This window comes from Myzus persicae, unplaced genomic scaffold (genome assembly GCF_001856785.1).
Source record: "Myzus persicae strain clone G006 unplaced genomic scaffold, MPER_G0061.0, whole genome shotgun sequence".
NCBI classification, from domain to species: Eukaryota; Metazoa; Arthropoda; class Insecta; order Hemiptera; family Aphididae; genus Myzus; species Myzus persicae.
In genome coordinates this window covers 1,100,719-1,123,691 of record NW_019101352.1, presented here as the reverse complement: position 1 = coordinate 1,123,691, position 22,973 = coordinate 1,100,719, and the positions used below count along the sequence as shown (strand labels likewise).

Here is a 22,973-nt window from a genome sequence, read left to right as displayed (position 1 = left end):
GTAATTGTTACAGATAAGTATGTAGGTAATGTATATTTTTTGATTAGTAAATTATTATTCTAATAATATTATAACAATTCATTTAATTATTTACTTCATATTGTATTTTGTAATTAATAACTATGATGAGTATTTTTGAGAAGGTTTAAAAAACTTTGGTCATTAATACTGTAATTAAGTTATGTAATATTTTTTAGATTAATAGAATATTTTATTTATTTGAGATAATTTGTAGCATACTGCAAGTTCTTATAACTTTTTCTTTTTCGCCATTTTCAAAGGTTATAGAGTTATGGATTAAGGTTCCAAATAGTTACACAAAAACTATGTACTCTAAGATTAAATTATTTACAATTTACCTATTTATATTTATTATTATAGTTCCGATGCCATAAGTTATAAAATATAATAAACAAGTATTGCAAATTAAATGTCTTGAGAGTTAAGTTAGGTATTTTAATACTATGCTATTTTAAATTGTATTGCTTTAAACATAAGTAACATGACAAATATGGCTTTTTCAGAAAGTAAATTGTATTAGTAAAAAAGGTAACATTTCATATAACACCTTTGTAAATTGTTAATTGACTGCAAGTTGTGAGAAATAATTTTTAAAATTTCTCAATTGTTTTTGCAATAAACAGAACAAATATAAAATATTTATTGTTTAAAATTCAAAAACCCTAAAAACATAGAACAAATCTACAAGACATTTAGTTGAAAATTGGTTTTATTATTTCAATAATGAATAGAAAATTTGTCAAAATATTTTATACGTATTTAGGTTCCTCTATATAATATACATACTATATAGTCACATGGATACATAGATGTATGTACACAATTTTTGTCCAACTAACGAATATTGCTTTAACAACATATAACTGATAGTAATTTTATTTGCTTCATTAGATAATTTCAATAATTTTAAAATCATTAATTAAATGTATACCTATATTTACCTAATGTAAAAAGTTATAAAAATTGAATGAAAGTAAAAAATTATTTATGATTTATTTATGTCGGAAAATTCCCAAAAATAACATTTAAAAAATGTTATTACCATTCAAATAAATTACTCAAAACAAAATCTTTGATATTTTAAAATATAAAAAATAAATAAACTAGGTACTATTTACAGAGGTGCTTGACTTAAATGTTTTTAGTATCAACATTAAAAAAAAATTAGATTTACGAAATGGCTATTTAAAATTGTTCCGCTCAGCTGTGCAGTAGGTGTTGAGTGTACGTGACCTCATCGTTGAGTAGGTCACTGTAATGAATGTGTTAAATTTGAATTCAATGATAAATCATGCAAAGAATCTGAGCGAAGACTTTTGAGTCAACCTATATTTTCCTAGTATATTTAATGATATATATTTTTATATTGCTCTTAAAGAAATTTATTTAATTAAATAATACATGTATTTAACTATTTTAACTACTTGAATTTGTATTTAAATTTATATAAATTTACAGTTAGTATTATGGTATAGGTCGATTTATTATTATTATTTCTTTAAAATATTTGTAGAACTTTGATCAATATAATTTCATTTAATCCCAGTAATCAATAACAATCTATGAAAAATGTTGTATTGCATTTTCAAATCTAAGGTATATTAAAAACATTTTAGGAATTTTTGACTACAACACAATTTACAAAATTTCACTCTGGGAGTGTGCTAAATTTCCGGTTTCTAAACTTTAATACAACTTAATGTGTCTTATATCCATATTCCATACGCATATAATTTATTTATCAACAATCGTAATTCACAATTAACGGATAAACGGACGAGTGGACACAACTGGGACACAAGGTGTTCTAAACTTATGTTTAGAAACCTAAGACAAAAAAAAATCCACGTTAACCAAACACTTATTTTAATAATCATATAAAAATTTTAATAAATGTTCATATATTCGATTTTAGATATTCCTGATTGTTTTAAAAAGTAGGTACATATACGATATACCTATAGGTACTGAGAATTTTCAATATTCCAGACCACCCTAAAGTACCAACAAGATTCCATACTGGCTGTAAGAAACTTCTATCGAAGTTGATGATCAAAGTATTATTTCGTCTAAGAAAGTGTCTTCACACGCAAACTAAAGAAGTTAATTAAAAAAATACGGGTAAAGGATGGATGTCACTCTGCTGTACAGTTGTAGGTTACAAGCTGGCCACTCTAATGGATAGTGTTAAATTTGAATTTCATGATATAAAATCATAATATACACACAAATATTCTGAGCGAAGGTGGTCTGTCAGCGTATAGTATTACTTACAAAATATTTGATGATATTATTGCGATTGAAGTAATTTATTTTAATACTTGACATTAGGACTATAGTAGGTTAAATTCATTTTTGCCAAAAAAATTACATTTGGAAAGTCATTGGGTGTGTGAAATATAATAATATACTCTAAAAGTTTCAAGTAACCTCGAATAATATTTTTAAATTACAACCAAATAACTGAAATTGTTATTCTTGGTTTAAATATGTAATTCAGTCCAAATTTTAACTTAAAATGACTGTAAAAAAAAATGGTGGAAATATATTTTTAAATTTTTTTCTCACATAATTAACTACTTACATGTAACCTTGTTTTAAATTTTCAATCTTTAGCTATAAAAGTTGAAATTTTTAAAATTTTTAAAATTTTAAACTACAAAATAATTTGTAAACTTTGATAAATATTGAAGAATTTGAACTTTAAATGTTGATACAAAAAAAATAAAAACTGTGACCATGTAATTTTAATATTTTTTGGTTTCTATTGTTAAAATATATCAGGACCCTTATTGTATTCAATTTTCAAGCTTTTTGGCCTAACAAACAATATTTTATTGACATTTAACGAAAAAAAGACTAAAATAATTTAAAATTTAAAATGTTCGCAAACAGCTCAAGAGGAATGAAAATATTTTCAAAAATATTCAAGTATATGAAATGACCAAACAAATATTTTGTGTAAATTTGAAATATCGATATGGTTATTCGTTTTTTAGTTTTAACAAAATAAGATAACCGTTCAATAAGAAATCGAGTAAAACGTTTGAAGAATTTTGAATTAAATTGTCAAATCATAGAATTAAACAATTTTTTTATGAATTTCGAACTCAAAGTAATTTGCAAGTTTTATAAGCCATTTACATTAATATTTTACCGCCATTATCATGGTAAACTTATTGATATGACTTTATAAATTTAGTAGTTAATTGAAATCCACATTTTTCATAATACCTCTTCAAAAGTGTTAGTATGAGTAAATGGACCCTGATAAAATGAAATTTGTTTGATGGCGTTCATATTAAATATAAATATACTATAGTAGGTATATTATTTATCTTTATTTCATTAAATTAATTATTATGTTTGTATTATTTATATAGACTTGCACTGTAACCACAACATATTAATTCAAATTTATAAGTTAATAACATATATGCAAAATATATTAAATTCAGTTGTCCTCGATTTATTTCTATACCTACAAATAGCATGTATAAAATCTTAAAATAATTGTTCGAAGAAGTTTAATCTTAGTTCTATTTTTAATAAATTGAGAACTATTATTATATTTTAATCGAGAAATTGATGTCAACTGCATAAACACTATTCGCAGTGACTTATTTAAGGGGTTAACTTTTTTAAATAATTACTTAATTAATTGGGATAGTTTATAGTAGACGTTATTGATGCAAATAATGTGGTTGTTTGTGATGGAGGGAGGTTGGTAAATATCAATCATGTTTATTGAATTTTAATTTTATATGTATTAAAATAAAATGAATAAATATCGATCAAGTCAAACTATTTTTTTATTTTAGGTTTAAATTATACTTAAAAGAAAAATGAGGACTGCATGTTGCAATGAATCTGATCGTTCAGTGTTTAACGACTACGAAGAATCAATAATATTCGATGAAGATGATCCGGATTTTAGACCTAGTGATGATTTGGAATGTAGTTGTAACAAAAATAGTAAGTTAATTAACAAATTATCACATTCGTACAAAATTAAAGTAGGTACCTTACCTTATCCACGGAAACAGGGTACACTTTATCACTCATCATTATAATGTAAATAATTTTCACTATAAATAATTATTTTAATTCTGTTTGCAGGACATTCCGCTAGACTTATGCATTATACATTTCTATGACTTACAACTCTTCAAACTCATGTATTTTGTGCATGCGTGACACAACTTTATTTTTTTTTAATGTAAACTCCCTATTTTGAATTTAATTTTTGAATTTATCGTTTTTTTAAAGTAATTTTGATCTATTTAATTGTATTCTAAACCCAAAATTGGCAAAGTTAGTGCTACATAAATAAACAAATGAAATTACTAAATTTGATTTTTTTTTTAATTCTACCTAATTCTACGTATTTTTTCTTTCTAAACAACATGATACAATCAAACTTGTTACGGTTAAAGTAATAAATTAACTACTTTTTATGAATTAATATTTTCTTTTATTATGTTTCATTATGTAATTATGATGTTTAGAATGAAAAATACTTACAATATTAAATAATAAAAAAAAATTTAATTTAGTAAATTAATTTATTTTTTAAATTATACTTAGCTTTAACTTTTGCCAATTTTTGGGTTTAGACAAGTTGACTGATCAAAATTACTTGAAAAAACGACCAATCCAAAACTTATACTCAAAAAAATGGTTGCTATTGAAAAAAATGATGTTGTGTTTAGCAAATGTAAGATCCATGAGTCCAATTCAATGTTCCTCAAACAGAATTGTATATTATTTACAGCGTAATTTATGATAAAGTGTTCTCTGTTTCCACGGATACACGGTATATAGGTAGGACTGGTAGGAGGTACATGTACCTATGTAATATAAATACTTATGAATATATAGGTATCTTACGTTACGGATAATATTCGATGTCCAGGTAAGGTCTATATCTCCTGGGTAAACTTGACATTATCCTTGTACAACATTACTCTTCATAGGGGCGCCCGCAGAGAGGGACCAGTGGGTGCAATTCCACCCACTGGGATTTTTTTTATGAACCAAAAAATCAGTGTATAATAATGTAAATATGTTACTTCCTATGTATGTATCACATAAATTTAATTTTGCACCCACTGATCTGATTTTCTGCTGACGCCCACTCACCACAGTGGTTTATGTTAAACTTGGGGTAATAAAATATGGGTAGATAGTAAAATAAGTATCTATGATGTATTTGATTAAACAAGTATTTGGTTATTTCGATGGCACCTTCGTTTATTTAATTTTCAATCTTTATTTATAAAAACTACAATAGCTAGCAAATTTTCATGATTTTAGTGAATCTTGTTAAAATTAAATCCGTAAATGCTTATAAAATAAATCTTTCCTACACTACATATATCTTTAATATTTTTGAACTCTTATTATAAGAAGTAATGATGACATCACGAGGAACCTTGTATTACATTTTCAAGTATCTGAGGTTAGTAAAAAGTAAAAATTACCCAGTAGTTTTCAAATGTGTTGGAAAAAACAAAAAAAAATAATTAACAATTAAGGAAAAACAAGGATTACGACATTCGATATTCATCAATATCTGTTATTTTGTGGAAATTTAAAAAAGAATAACTATTGATTATTATTGGAGCATCGTTCAAACCTATACATTTACCATTCATAACTACACATTTTACACCGTTCAACTCTGCACAAATGTTGTCTATTGTAATAAATAGAAATTTTTTTTTTTTTGGGGGGGGGGTCGATGATTCAAAACCACACATATTTATTATTGTAAATTGTATATATGACTATATAAGATAAAAAAAAACTTAGGTATTAATGGTATTATATAATATCTGGATTGGAATACATTTATATTGAACTATATAAGAAATTTCAAGTATTCAAATAAAGTTATTTAATTGTTTATAAATTGATTATATACCCATATGGCCAAATATTTAAAATGGCTATATCTTTGTCCTCATCTAATTTGCGTGTACGATTAACTGACTATTCGGTGTCTTGTCGTATTTTAGATAAATGTAAGCGTTATTCATTATTGATACGTCATATCAATGCTTGTGGTTTGAACAGTATGATTATTTTGGGAATACTGTACGGTATTGACATTGAGAAGTGTGTGGATTTGAATGAGCCCTCTCAGTTTTATTTGTACTCCTCCCCCCTCAGTTTTGTAATTATATTTTAGTTTAAAATATAAATTATCAGAGTCCATGCTGCTGAATCAATTTCAGCCACCTCCTCCACCCCCCAGAAAAATGTCCCTTGTAGCACCTATTAAATTGACCTATTATCAAATTTAAAAAAAATTTAAATTTTTAAACGCTCATAATTTGCTTCTAAATTAGAAAATCACAAAAATTGTTACACGGGACTGAAGATAATATTCTTGAAACATTTTATGGTATAAACCAATTTACGCTGATATTAAAAATAATTGAGTGAAAGTAAGATAGCTTCTTTTAAACGTAACATTTTCTTTTTATGCGTTAGTAAGACAGAGAGAACACATTTTCTTTATTTATATACAAAAACACATTTAATTAACATTTTTACATCTGTTTACTATGATTAGAACAATGAGGCAGCTTAGAGATATATACATATAATAAATTGCTATTTAACAATTATTTGAACCCATAGATATTTTAAATGACTGTTAATAAAATAAGAAATCAAGGTAACCTTCAAAAGCTCTGATACGGTTGAGGTAAAACTGCAACTAAATATACATTCAAACACATTTATAAAACTGTTTGGCTTATAAATACATATATTTTAAAACAAAGGTTAAGCACTTTCAACTTATTTGAACAACATAATATTATTTAAAATAACATTAAATAAGTTAATGTCTAGTGTTAAATTACCAGAAAAAAAATGTAAATGTTTGTATAATAAATTCGTAATTTATAAAATTCCTATCAATTATTTACTTGTAATTTTTAATAGTTGATAATCATTCATCATACGCCAGTTTTAAACTATTGTTTCTACAATTCTATGTATCTACCTACTGTAGATATAATTATTATTAGAATAACAGTATAGCATTTTATACCTAAGTGCATAGGTATTATGTATATGTGCTATATAAGGTCGTGCATGTATGAGATACATTCTATATAATTATTTGAGGATCAAAATATATTGTTATCTTTGTTATTAACTTTTATTCGTTTTAATTTAATAAGTACCTATAAGTGTATTACCTATAGATGTTTAGAACAATTGAAATATTTGTAGGTACATATTAAATATAACTGTATTAGGTACACTAACACAATACATATTATCTTAATAAATAATGATATTGCATGTAACTATGATATCCGGGGACTAAGAGAGGCTTATATAGATCCATGATAGCATAAAACTGAAGACATGTTTTTTAAATTTTATCTAAGCAATAAAGTCATGATCGAGGATCGTGAAATTATTAATCTCATCGTCAGCTGTTTACATAATCTTAGCATAAAGTTACTTTTTATTGGAAATTTAAATACCACCAAGATATAAATATACCTATCAACCCATCCCAATATCCCATTTTTACTAAAGACATCATTTTGTGTGCAGGGGGCTTACCACTTATTTTGTTCAAGGCGTGTAGGAAACCTTACCTATATATTATGTAGCTATAGGTACCCTAAATACAGACATATAGATAATGACTATATTATAAATAATTATAACAATGGTATAATTATAATCAATGATATTAGATTTAATAAATATAAATTAAGTATAAATCTCAAGTTTATATTGAAATATTGAATATAAATTATATAGGTATTATAAGCACTCTGAATCTACTAACAGTAATATTACAATATTGAGTATAGCTAATGGCTATAACTACAGTTATTAAAATTTCCCCCCAATTTTGGTGCTTACTTGATATTTAAAACATACCTAATCGTTTTACTTTAATTAGAATTCGATATTTTTATATATTATTTAAATGATTTGTATAGATGTGTTGCTTTTTAACAATTAACGCTATTTCACAATTTAAGATTACATTTACTGTCGACGAGATAATACTATAGGTAGTTGATTTAATAATTGAGTTGACAAATTTCGTTTAGACAAAATACAACTTTTCGAATCAATATAGTCATTAAGAGAAATTTTAGAGAGTAGTACATTTAATCTTAAATTTCAATTTCAATTTCAGAGAACCGTAAAGGAGGTACATCAAAAACTATAGTTAATAAGTTGACTCTTCGACTTCTTTAAGTGCCTATAATATAGATAACATTTTTGCACATACCAAATTTGAGTTTAGCCGAATCCATTCTGTGTAGTTTGTTTTAAATTTTAATAAAATAAATAGGATTCACTCTAATACGAACATCTAAAAGTAAGGATTGTAGCTTTTATTGATATTAAAATTTTAAAGCAAGCTATAACTTAAAATTAAAATATTTTACATACAATTAAAATATTAATTAAAGCTTTATACGAGATTCATTTGGTAATATTTTTACTTTTAAATTTGATACTAAGTAAATCGCTATAAAATTTACATTTTAAACCAACAGTATATTCTATTCTAAACACAAATTTGATATGTTGTACCTATATTTGTAAGACTAAGATAACACATGCAGGTAACCTTTTATTAATATCGGGAATACAAAAAGCCTACCCCCATCATCAGAACTTCCATAAAATACTGCATAAAATTTACCACTAAATTAATCATTTAAAATCTATATTTTTTATTTGCGAATAGTTTTTAATTCATAAAGTAAATTCTAATTCCTATTAATGTTATTGCTATAATATAAACGCATAAATTACGTGATACAATTATTATAAAAACTACCTTAGTAGAAATAATTAATAAGTGTATAAACTTTTCATAATTCAAATCATAATATATTTTGTGAGAATTTTTATCTTGGGTGTAAGAATTTGAAGAACCAAATGAAATGAGGAGTGAATAAAATTCGAAGTTTTGTTACTTTTGTCCCTTTGATTTTAAATTTCAAACAATGTCTTGTACTCTTGTTAAATAAAATAATATAAGAAGTTACAAATATATCATGATTACTGAGCCGTAACAAATGTGGTATTTGGTAAGTACTTGACAGTAAAAAATTTTAAAATGTGTATATTTATTGTGTCTATGCTTTGTTTCATACAAAATAAAACATTGAGTGTGCAAAATGCAAATACTGCACATGCGCCTGTCTCCAAGGTAATCACGATCATGTAATATTTATTATTATTGTATATACAATAATTAATATCTATTATAACTAGTTATAGAAATAAATTCCAATGGTTAAGAAATGGTATATATATATTATGTATATAAATAAATATAATTACATGTTTAACAATTAAACTTAGACTTATAAATACTGAATAAGGTTAGGCTCAAAGGCGTACGCAGGAGAGTGCAGGATTGTGAAGGAGTGTTTAGGAGTGTGCAGGAGACCGTCTTCACTCAATATCGTTTTTGACAATGATATTTTTATATTATTGGTTTCAAATTTAGCACATTTACACATAACACATCCATTAGAGGATTATATTTATCAAGTTTATTATTAATTATTATAATAATAGTATATGATGTTTAATTTTTAATTTGTATATCATATTATATTGTTGTTATTAACTTGTCAATACAGAGTAGGTGCCGTTGTACGTAGGAAGATGTGGATAGGTTCGCGGTATAATTTAGTGTAAACAGGAAAAAGCTTAAAAGCCATTTAAATACTTTGAAAATGTCATTTACCATTGTGTGTAGTAAAATATAATAATATACTTAAAAATTTAAAGTCCCTGAAAATATTATATTTGAATTACAACAAAATAACTGAACTCGCCATTATACGTATGATTGTATGAATATCTAAACTCGTTAAAATATAAACGCCAATCACTATAAAAATGTGTATGTGGTGACTCCACTAATTTTTTTTTTTAATTTCCAATAGTAAAATGTATGAGGAATCTTATTACATTATACTTATGAACCTCAATATTAAAATTAAAAAGTGGGTAAGTGGGTAACACTTTTTTTATAAAGACAGACCTTTGAGAAATTTTCTGCTAATTTTTTAAATTTTAGATTTAAAAAGAACATTTTTTAAAATTTTTCTAACTAAAAAAATGTGAAATTTTTTGTGATTATTAAGATAACTTGTCAAAAATTTAAATTCAGACGCTTATAAAAAAGTAATGTAGATTTACGCTCAACTTTTTTTTTTTAATTTTCACGAACAACAATTTACAAAGAATCTATCTGAAGGGGAAAAAAATAATATAGTTATTGAGTTCCGGGTATAAACAAAAAATATACGAATTGAGTCCGAAGATTTTTTTAAGTAAAATATATAATCAACCAGAATATACGAATATGATACGTAATATCGTTTATAACATTTAACATTGGTATGACTTTTATAGTATGATTTGAAAATATATAATTTATACCTATGGATTATTATTTTATAAAATATATCAAAAATAACTTTTTTAACCATACCTACCTGTATAGAATATTATATTGTTGCAGAATGTTTCACTCCTATGTCGGTTAAACATTGGAAGGAACGTTTGTTTTTAAAGAAGTTTGATGGGACTCAGTATTAACTAAATTAGTATTACATTTAAAATTTCACGGGACATGAGTAAAATGTTAAAATTAAGATTTGTTAAAATGATTACCTTAAAACAACTCGGGACTCAATTCTATCAAAAAATTGTATTGGGACTCAGTTCGTTTTGAGCCCTACGCTTGACCCTCTGAAGTACCAACTAGGTACAGATTCATTCTAGAAACCACACTCAAAGTTGAACATCTTTACTGTTCCAAAATTGTATAAGATTGTATAAGAAATAAAAGAAAAACATACATCAACTCGCAAACTCGTCTACAAATCTAAAATACCTTGTGTTTAATATTTTAATGTCAATAAAGTGGTATTGCTGTGTAATAATCTGATGCGCATATATTCTTAAAAAATCTAAAAAAAATATCATAAGGTGAGACATAAATCACTAACCTTGACAGTTTATATTAATACACTCATTTAAATTCTATGCTATAGTTTATGTACCTATAGGTATAAAATAAATTAATACAAAAATGCCTGAAGTTTTCCATATTTTGTTGTCGCACCACTAACAATTGAATGAACCTGATTCAGACTGGTTCAATTCAAGGTGATTTTTTTATTAAATTTAAATCCTAGAATTTTTTACTCATAAACTGAATAGTGAATAGACTAATAGAGGTAGGTACATAAATTATTTTTCCTATAATAGGTGATTATTTATTTATATATATGAATTACTGCAGCTACTATATACATCAATAATTTTTCTGCTTCACAATTGACTGAAATAAAAAAATAAACTATAATCTCTTTGCGAGATCTATAAAGAACATATTTTATTTGTTGTTTATCGATAATAAGCTATATTTATCGTAAGTCATAACCCAATAACCATATAATTAATATAGTATATAATACTAGTATATAATATAATATAATATAATAGTATATAATAAGATGACGACCCGTACGGTGAGTATTGTTACTTTGTTAGGTAACTAATATTCGCCTAATATTAGAGTGAATTGACCAACTATCAAATTTAAAGGTAAAGAATAAAGATATTACCTAGATTCTAGAGCTCTTATTGCCTTTTTTTAATCTTATTTTTGTGTTTCAAATTTAAACTTATTATTCTTAATACCATTTCCCATTTATGTTGTAAATGTTGACCAAGTTAAATAAATGAGCTAAATATTCATTTTTAATTATCTTTGGATGGTGCATACATAGGTGATCCATTTAAGTGTTTATACAATATACCATAATAGTAAAAATAATGAAAATAATATTGTTAGCCATTAAGGGTGGACCAAACCGTCCAAACCCCGTGATTCTTCCCTCTGCCTAAGATTAATAGACATTTAACAGTTAACATTAATTTTTGAAGTCTGAGGTAAGTTCAATATTAAAGCTAAATCGTTACCTTATTTAAAATTTAAATGATAAGTCTTTATAAATATATTTATACATGTACAAAGGTGCTTAAAGTTATTTGTATTGGATGTATTGTTGTTATTATGAATGAGTATAAATCGAATATCTACCTATATTTATTAATATCGTATCAATAATTGCTAATCGTTAGGAGCGTTAGTAAAAAGTGTAGGTTACGTTAAATTTTAAAAGTCAATGGCAGTTTATTCACGTGTAACCCCATGTGATCACGTGACTGATAAACATTCTGAGCAGAGAGATGAATGAATTGGACTTATAATGATGTGTGATTTTTATTTTTATATTTTTTTTCCTCTTATAAGTCTTTTATAAAGAACAGCAAATTGCTTTAATCATTAACTTTGAGAGTGGTTTTTGGTATCAAATTGGATCTGGTTGGTATCTTAATATCTTGGTCTGGGTACTTATATAGGGCTTAAAAGTAGAAAATTACTAGTAGGTACTTCTCAAAGTAATCGGGAAAAATTTGGGAATATTTATGCAATACCTACCTACCCTCAAAAAAAATATACTTAGTTTTTGTAGTAATTCGAAAATGAATAACAGTACTTCTTAAGATTTGACATTCTCACCATACATTATGTATCATAATATTTTGGCATTTTTGATTTACTTATAGACAATTCAAATTTTTTTCGATTTATGTCAGTACATTTTACTATAGCCAAAAATCTAAAGTGAATATTTAATACAAGGTTCCTCATAAGTTGTTTTAAGAAGTTAAAAAATATAAAATATTTAATTACGAAATTTGTCAACATCGAGAGAATGTTTAAATTATTTTGTAGGTTTTATATTGAAATATGAATACTTACATAATAAAATATCTTTATAAGTATATAAGTAGGCTACAAACCATTTGCGTTTGATATTTAAGATAAATAATTAGATTATTAAATCACTTTTTAATACCCATATAATCTCTAGTTCATTCTATTGTTATTTTATACTTGAAAGTATACATTGAATACAGAATAGGTAATGCATTTTTTAAATTTTAAACTTACATTGATAATGACTGATGAATCATTAGCATATAAATTATATCAGATGAAAGTAAATAATAATAATAATAATAATAATAATATTAAAATAACAAAAATTATCACGTGCAAATTTATCATATCTATTTTTATTATCACGTGTAAAATCAATGCTACCTATATTATGCAATTAGAAACAAATGAAATAGGTGAAATTAACTAGCTACCTCTTTTACATAATATTTCTTTATGTTCTATTGTTGTAAATTATAATCTCATTAAATATACAAGTATATTGTATTTATCCATCAACTTAGACTGTATTGACCATCAGTTACAAATTTACATTTTTACATTTGAAACAAAAATCTAGGTGGAGGAAAAATAATACAAATATAATTATTTAAGTATTATTTTTATTTTTTAATTGCATTAAAACAAATCCTTCTATGTTTCAAATCATATACGTACATTTCAAAAAGACCTCTTTATTTCAAGTATTTTAACATTTAAAACCGACTCCAAACTATATAATCTCCATAATATCTCCCACTCCAATTTACCCAACCGTCATAATTCTCTAATTCCCTTGTTATCCCAGTTCTAAGGGACCACAGAATACGGTTATAGAAGAAATGGTGTTGACTCGTCTTAACCGTAACGTAATTGAATATGTATATAAAATAGTTACCTACAATGACAACACGAAGTAACATCAATGGGAAGTTAATTCAAAGTTCAAACAAGAATTCTTGATATCGTTGCCTTCTATAACTCTGTAATAGGGTATGAGCGTTTTTATTTTATTTGTTTGTAGGTTGTGTGGACTTTTTCAAGCTTCTTTAAATGAGCATTGCCATATCATATTACCCATTGATTGTATATACTATTCGAAACACTATAAATATGTTTTGTAAATAGTATATGACTATTGATTGTAACTAGTTTACTTTAATATAATAATATGTGCGATATACCCACTATTAATCCTATCCAGTGGTGTATTTAGGAATTTGTCACGGGGAGGGTCCAGGTAATTATCAGAACACAGAGATCTGGAGGGGGGGGGCTAAGCCTGGCAAGCCTTTAAAATATACTGTATAGTTTGGTTATAACTTTTATAGTGAATTTGTCCTAAATAACTTCATTCATAGTTGATCTAAGATAAGTTTTCAACCTTTTTAAGATTGAAAAACATATTTTGGGAGTAGCTGTAGATACAGGCTTTATAAATTGACGACAAAAAAATAACGATATTGATCAAAAATTTTAACAATTGAAGCGACAAACATTGTTTACGAGATCCTTTGTATATTGTATCGTATGATAAAATTTGTTTTTCTTAATCATGTAAAAACACAAAATTTAACATATACGAGAGTACGAGACACGAGTCAGTGGGAGAGGTCCGGAACCCATGTATCTCCCGCTTCCCCCGTAGATAAGCCACCGATCCTATCATTATCGGAAATAAGGAAATTGTAATATGATTAAGTAATAGCATGCGAGTATACTGTTTATATGTAATCAGTATCATGTCTACTATGCTTAGAATAAGGCTTGATAACAGTATTTGATACCGGTAAAAAACGTTAAAAACTAAAATTAGTATCAAAATTGAAATAAAAATTGGAAAAATCAATACTGTTAATTAAAATCAAAATAGGTAAAAATATAAACGATACCTTTTTGAAATTGAAATCGGGATTAGAAAAAAGTATTTCCGATTTCAATCCCAGCTAGAAAATATAGAGTGGTAATGTATAGAACATTCTACGGTTTAATTTAAAAACAATTTAAAGCAATATCTGATACGGATATAGTGTTTTGTGCTTTATAATAGGTATATAAAATATAAATATAAATTATCGAAATTTATAAACTGATAAATAAAATTGATCAAAAGCTCATAAAAAAAAAAAATGTTCATTGTTTTAGAAATATAGATAATATTTTTAATTAGTTTAAATATATACACTATACATATTTATAAAAAAAGACATTTTTTTTTTGAATTCCAAGACCATGGTATTATGTAAATTACAGTAAAATATCAAGTTTATAAAGAACTATTAATTTATAATTCAGATATCAATAACTGATAAACAAATGATAAAAAAAAAATGGGCGTAACCCGTTTATACGCACTTTTTTAAATTGCACTTGAAAATAATAGACCATAATAGGAGATTGATTTTACGCACATTATTATAACCGGGTTGAGCACATTTTTCTCTTAAAAATCTTTTAATGTGGTTTAACTATATTAACAAGGCTATTCGACAAGAATGCTCACCCCTATTTTATATTCTAACAAATGAATTTTTTTTGTCTATCGTAACTTTTTGGAGCAGTAAACGAGTAAACATGCATTTATTTTCAACTCTAAGGATGGTTTCTGGTATCAAATTGGTTTTAAGCAAAATTTACCATTTTTTTTTTCACTTATAGATTCTGAGCGATGATGAATGTCTTTTTATTTTTATTTTTGTGTCTGTCATCACGTTTTGGGACAGTGAAAGTGCTTCGATTTTCTTCAACAACAAATTTTCTGGTAGGAAAGTGAGCCTATTTGGGACTTGGTTTCAAAAGTAAAAATTCCAAATAGTTTCAAAAGTGGTAGGAAAAACAAACAAAACATGAAGGAAAAACTAGAATTTTTACGAAAAATCGATTTTGGTTTTTGATGTAACTCTAAAAAAAATAACGTAGATACATGAAATTTTCACTGAATGTTTGCATTAGCATTTTCTATGCATCATTGAACCTTTATATGCACCTTTATCAAAATATGATAATTTTGTAAGTCGATGATTTTTAAAAAATGATGTGTATACATTGAAATTCAGCTAACTAGTTTGTCTCTGTAATTAATTAACGTATTTAAAGATTTTAAACTGTTTACTGTATGTACTATCTATAATCTATATGGATAATCCATGATAATAGGGCTTAAAGATGTGGTCTATGATGGTTTGAAAATTATTATTAATGTTTATAACCTTAACGTCCTAAAGTTTAGGACCTAAACTAAGTACAATTGAATGAATAAAGTCATGTATTTTAATATTTTAATAATTTGTTTCGTTTGAATTTAATTAGTATTTTATTTCTAATTACTATTATGCACTACTTTTTTTCACTATTGAATATTTATATATACCGATTTTCTGAGTGGCCTTACAGTGTTAATTATAAAAAAAAACATCTAGTATGCTTACGATAGTTGGATGCTAATGCTAAATGTTATGTTAACATTAATTATTTTAAAATAAAAATACTATATTTTATAAAAAAAAAAAATACAACATCAACAAATCAAGTTCATACTTCATACTATATTATATGATATATTATTATAATGTTACTCAGATAAATCTTGTTATTCTTGAAGTCAAATATCTGGTTAAAAAATTAATTTTTAGTTATTATACAATATTTGATTTGAATTTCAACTTTGCGTAATTAGCTGAAAATCATTATAATATATCTTAATACATACAAATCACGCATACAACGAGTGTACGTGCAATGCACTCCAAAACTACTCAATCGATTTTGATGAGATTGTGCTCAATGTGTGTGATTTAGTCCAACTTAAAATATAGGATAATGGTAATCTCAATAAGACTCAATGGCTCTTAATATTAGATTCTGAGCGGGACGAGTGATTTTACAATGATGTCTTTTTTTTTTAAATCTGTGTCTGTGTACACGATAAGTAATCGAAATAATGCTTCGAATTTCAACCTTAGTATTTTTTCCAGTGAGAAAGTGAATCTAGTTTGTTAAAATTCGCAGTACCTTTCAAAAGCACCGGAGAAAACAAACAGAAAATTGAGAAAAAACGGAAATCGATTTTGATTTTTGATGCAACTCTAAAACTAATGACCGTAGATTATTCATGAAACTTTCATTAAATGTAAATATTAGCATTTTCTATAAGCCATACAATTTTCAAAATATTTTGACTCTTGTTGAGCTATTTATAGGCTTCATATGAAACATTCGATTGTTTAAGTTTTTTTTTTAAATTAATATCGATGAAAAAAAATTTTGCTTTGTTAAAAAACTTGAAAATGTAATAAAAGGTACCTAATAAGTTTATCTACCTTTATCAAAAAAAAATCTTTCCCGAAAAGTCAAATTCAATTTTGAGCGTTTGAAGTTCAAATTTTAACGACATTGGATATCCACTCGTTTTCTTATTGAACGATTATCTTATTTTGTTGTTATTAAAAAAAAACAAACAACAATAGATATTTAAAATGTACACAAAATATTTGTTTTATCGTTTCTTATATGTATCGTTTATATGTACTTGAACATTTTTAAAAATATTTTGACCATCTGTGTTCAGAATCGTTTTATCTATACAATTATTTTATACCATTGAATTCAAATTTAACACCATTCATTACAGTGACCCACTTGTAACTCACTGTAAGGCAGAGTGACATTCACTTACCAGGTTTTTTTTATTCAATAAATTTAAGAAAGAATTTTGAGATTTAACATTTGTTTATAAATAGTTGCTATTGGTTACAGCTTACAGATTATAGTACTATCATATAGACTCGTATATCACCTATATATTTTATTCTAATACTATATGTCTATATATATACAATATATCTAGCATCTATGTATACCTATATTCCTATATATATATCAATTAACTCCATTAACTTTTAATTTTGATATTATTAAATTTATTATTATTATTTTTATAATCTTTTATGACGAATGAACAATGGTAGTTATGGTCTCTTGGGTTCGATTTTCAAGTCTCTAGATTCAAAAAATTATTATTTCTGAGTTGTAACAAAAATACAAACCTATAGATTAATACTTATAACACAATTCAATAAATACAAAGACAGCTCGACACAACTCTCTCTGAGTAACCTTATATCTTCAATCATAATACAGTATACTATTATAGATAGACATTTTAACGTAAGTGTAAAAATAATGGAAAAAGGTCGAGATCCCACCGAATGGGGTTTCTTGAATAGATACCGATAGTTAGTGAAAATACCACAAATTACTTATTACGACTCGTAAACATTGTTAATCTGTAATATTGATATATTAGACTTATGATACTCACGTAATTATAGTATACCATCACTTGTTTACCTAACAAACATTATTTAATTACGCTGTGAAATATACATAAATTAATCGTTAAACGAATATATATTCCTATTAATTGTTACTCTCGATGTAATTACCGACCAGTAGTACTAATATTGTAGTCTACAAATAAATCGCATGCTTATTAATTATATAATGTGAATTGTAAATGTATAATAATAATTAAATGAAATATATGTATAAAATAACATGGTATATGAAAATGTATTATTTATCATTTTATTAATATTAAGCAACGACGTACTGGCTTACAGCTTCGGGAGCGGCCAGTTTCACCCAAAATTAACTTTTCCCGTTTCACCCAGATACTCGTTTCAACCAACGCCATTTTAGTCGTTTTTGAAGTTGGTAATTATTTTGAAATAATACAAAATATAAATTATTATTAACTATTTAAAAAAAAGCATTTCATAATTTACATTATATTATTTTTATTAAAATTTTTGTAAAAATTCATAGCAAAAGCTGTAAAAAAAAAACATTATTATAGTTAATAAGCTAAACACAAGTTTACATTATTACAGTTATAATACAAATGACAAATTAATATTGTCTACTCAAAACTATTTTAGCAACTATATTTCCGAGGACGGTGTATTTAGTCCAACATTATGGGCTTGAAATTCGGCGAGCATACAGCTCACAACAAATGAGTGTAAATTATTTCACTCTTATATTTCAATAAAAACTTGTATCCTAACTCTACATCAATTATAGGCTGGTTAAATATTATACGCAATTACATCCATGCAGAAACTTGTATCAAAATGAATAGCGTTGAAATTCCCAAAAAGACAAAATATAAATAAACGAAGGATAGACAAGAATACAATGAAAAACGTATACTCTTATATACTCGTAGATCTGGAAAAATTTATAGGTATTTGTTTGTAAAAATGTATAGAAATTTTAAAAAATAATCATTTTTATAAATTTATTTTGTGATGATTTTACTTAATTTTAGTAAAAAACAATAATTTATTAAATGCTTTAATGCTTTTTCAAAAAATAGTTTTTAGTAGACAATAACTATTGTATAAATGTATAAATGTATAGTTGAGTATTTATTTGTTAAAAACTTTTGCTATGACTTTTTACGAAAATGTTAGTAAAAAATTAGATAATGTAAATTGTGTAATGCTTTTTTTAAAATTGTTTATAATAATATATATATTATATTATTTAAAAATCATTGCCAACTTAATTTGAAAATGACAAAAATGGCTTTGGTCGAACCGAGTATTTGGGCGAAACGGGAAAGGTTGATTTTGGGCGAAACAGGTGCCGCCCACAGCTATGACCAACAATAACTGGATACTTATATAATTTAACAAATAAAGATTATAATAGAAAACTAGTTTCAAACCAAGTTGATAATAATAACTTAGATTAACAATTTTAATAAATTATCTTTCATACCTAATAATTGTATTGTATACATTCAAATATAGCTTTGCGTTCACATTTACCTTTATTGACAAAAAAAAAATATAATAAATAACTACTATGTAAAGCAGTTATTAGTTGCCTATTATTATTAACTTCTGCAGTTCGGTGTATATATATATTTTTTAATTAAAAAATTCATAACTAGTTATTTTTTATGAATACTTTAATAATTTACCTTATATTTTTCATAAAAATTGAGCTTAGACATTGACTTTATAATAAGTGTAAATAACGTTACAAAAACTTGATATTTTTTTTGATTCATGGAAAACTATGAATAGGTAGGTTAGGTTAGTAGTTGTATAGTACATTATAGACACTAGTACATAGGTATTTACAATTTAAATATCGGGTGATTTTCTTCGCCAGTAATCGACGAACAATTTACTGTTCAATTTATTGACGATCGTCTCAGGCGCGTTTACGTTTGCAATAGGCTTTATTTTGACGTTCAAAATTCGAAATCATAATTATAAATTTCAAACAATTTTATTTATAAAGATGAATTCTAATGTAACTACGACGTATTATAGAAATTTATATTATTACTACAACAAAATTGTGTTAAAAAACTTAAAATATATGCATATCATTATACATTCCTCTGTTTAATTAATAAGAAAAAAAAATTTTAAAAATACTGAAATAATAATTTTAATTTAAATTCGGTATCTTAAGTGTCATTGACATTTAATAATTGAAAACTCGGTAAATTTGTAGAAGTGGAATAAGAAGACTAGTTATATACGTGTATACACCTATATGTATGTAATTGTATAGTTAGTAATTATTACATACTTTGCTCTCAATAATTATATTGCTTTTTGTTGGAAATATTATGGTTTTTAATTGACTCCTAGAAGGATGTAACATACCAATGTCATGTAATGATCAGTATAGTTTTATTTTGGCCACGCAATAGGTGTTCGATACATATTATGCAATTTTGTATTATAGCAGAACATAGTACGCATAAATTAGCATATGAATATTGAATATAGTAGTAGTATTTATAATTGTTATCGGCTCTCATAAATTGGTCATTTAAACTGTTAGCGCTCCAACAGAATAGTTACATCGTCCCAACTTAAAATTTAAAACATTTTAGTAGGTGGTACCTATTTTAAATCATGGTTTATAAATTATAACTTTGCTTATTAAAAACCTTTAGAAGTCTTCAATGTTTAACATCAAAGCGTTTTGTGTATACATATACTGTAAATAATACCATTCACATTTCACGTGTACGTGTACACATAATATATTATGGACACTCAGTGTAACAAATTGTATATTGTAATATAGTAACTATATTAATATAACTATATTACAACTATAACTGTTATAACATAAATATTATCATCAACATCAGAAATTTCGTCAATGTAGGTAATGACTGTAGACGATTTTAGTAATGCCGGAGGACACCAGTCATATTGTTGGTAATTGATAATTGTTATATATTTTCATTATTGACTGATAAGTTTAGTCAATGTTATCGACCGGTATTTAATTATGATTGATTTATCGATCATGACATTTCCTATTACAGTATTACCATTTGGTTTTATTATTCCACTTGTTGGGCCTTAGAGAGTGTCTGGAGAGATGTATGAATTACAAAAATGGGTTTTAGGATTGAACGAATATCATTATATCCGGATAACGGATAATATTATAATAATGATAGAAATTCTAGACCATTCGCACAAATACATTTGCTAAATATTTTCCAAATTTCTTTTTTTAACACTTCAACTTGAAATGGGAAAACAGAATAAACGAATTATTCCTTTAAGACTTAAGTTAATAGAATATTTAATTGCCTTTTTTATTGTATACACACCATACATTTTTTAATTTGTATTTAATTTTTTTGCGGGTCGTAGTTGGCGAATTCTCAGTATGAGAAGTGGCGATCAAAATGGTATATCATCCTCCCTCAACCATCTTGAATAAATATGAACATTTTAAATTATGATTTTATAGAAACGTTCCACAATAACCCCAGAAGAGGCGCCAAATAAATTAGCTACAACGCCTAAAAGGCCTAAAAAAGATGATTTAATTCTACAAAATAATTCATAATAATCCGTGTTCGTTAAATGTGGTGTATCAGTGTATGTCATCCAAAGATTACTATGAATTGTCCAGGAGGTTCTAGGGGTCACAGCTCCAGGGAGCTAAGGCTGCACCCTTCTTAGCCCGTACTTCTAAAAATTTGTATATTGTCAAAAACAAAATTACAAAAAACAATCACTAATATGGAAAGTTTTCTGAAAATGGTTACTTAGCCCCCCTCCCAATCATGTCTCTGAAGCCATCCCTAGTATTTTTGTTCTCTGTTCAACTTCTTTTTAAAATTTTGAATAATTATTTGCAAAATTGTTATTTTATCTATCCTGTTTTTCAATTATGAAACATTTCAGTTCCAAAAGTACATTGTGGTGCCAACAAATACTCATGGGGCATGGCCCTTAAAAGCTTGAACTCGTGAACCGTAATTTCGTCGATTGGTGTGATTTTCATTTTCATATAAGCAACACTTTAAAAATTTAACGGATATCATTAAGACGATACATCAAAATGCTGAATGAATACAATTTGCCATACCAGACCCCTGTGCTCTATATAATTAATTATTATTTATTATCTTATAAATTGAATTACTAATTAAATCATAAAAGTATATACCTACTGTATAATACTATAACATAGGACAGTGATAAATGTATCATACATTCATGCTTTTGTTGATTTCTTAGATCAATTGTTTTGTTTTGGTAGATCGCATACGACATCACAACACCAATTTTTATTTGTTATGTGAGAATCACCCTTTTCTTCAACTATATTTCAATCAGATTATTTTTTTGAAAACATTGATGTAACTAAATCCAAATTTAATCAGTATTTCTTTTAACTGTGTGTAATAATGACAATAGGTTTGGAAAATATGAGGGCTAAAATCGCGATGATTTGAAAATTTCAGAAAATCAGAATTTTAATGAATTCATTATTAAAGAAAAAAATAGAGTAGGATAAGATGCTTAGTATTGTTTTTACAGAACTCTGCATACTATTATGAAATTTAATTGATAGTTATTCATAATATGCAGATTCAGGCATGGATCCAGCCATCTAGGGCAAAGAACTAGGAGAGAGGGGTACAATTTTTTGTTAATGTAAAATTATAATATTGGAATGACTGTCCACGATGAACTAAGATAGTACTATCTTAGTTTGTGCACCCCAGAATGATACTTATAAGTGTATAATAATCCTTATATACATATAAAAACAGGCCTTTTTTATG

At 25.9% G+C, this 22,973-nt stretch overlaps 1 protein-coding gene across 3 annotated transcripts in view; it reads left to right on the top strand.

The window, feature by feature from the left end:
* The window catches only part of LOC111028728 (protein pinocchio), a 34,698-nt gene that overhangs the window by 388 nt on the left and 11,337 nt on the right, over positions 1-22,973 (top strand). For 2 of the 3 annotated variants that reach the window (XM_022307466.1, XM_022307467.1), the window contains exon 2: positions 3,843-3,996. In XM_022307466.1, the coding sequence (XP_022163158.1) occupies positions 3,867-3,996 (130 nt within the window). In that variant the 5' untranslated portion in view covers positions 3,843-3,866. Of the gene's footprint in view, positions 1-3,842; positions 3,997-22,973 lie in introns of those variants that run through there. The other variant, XM_022307468.1, reaches the window with a different exon arrangement.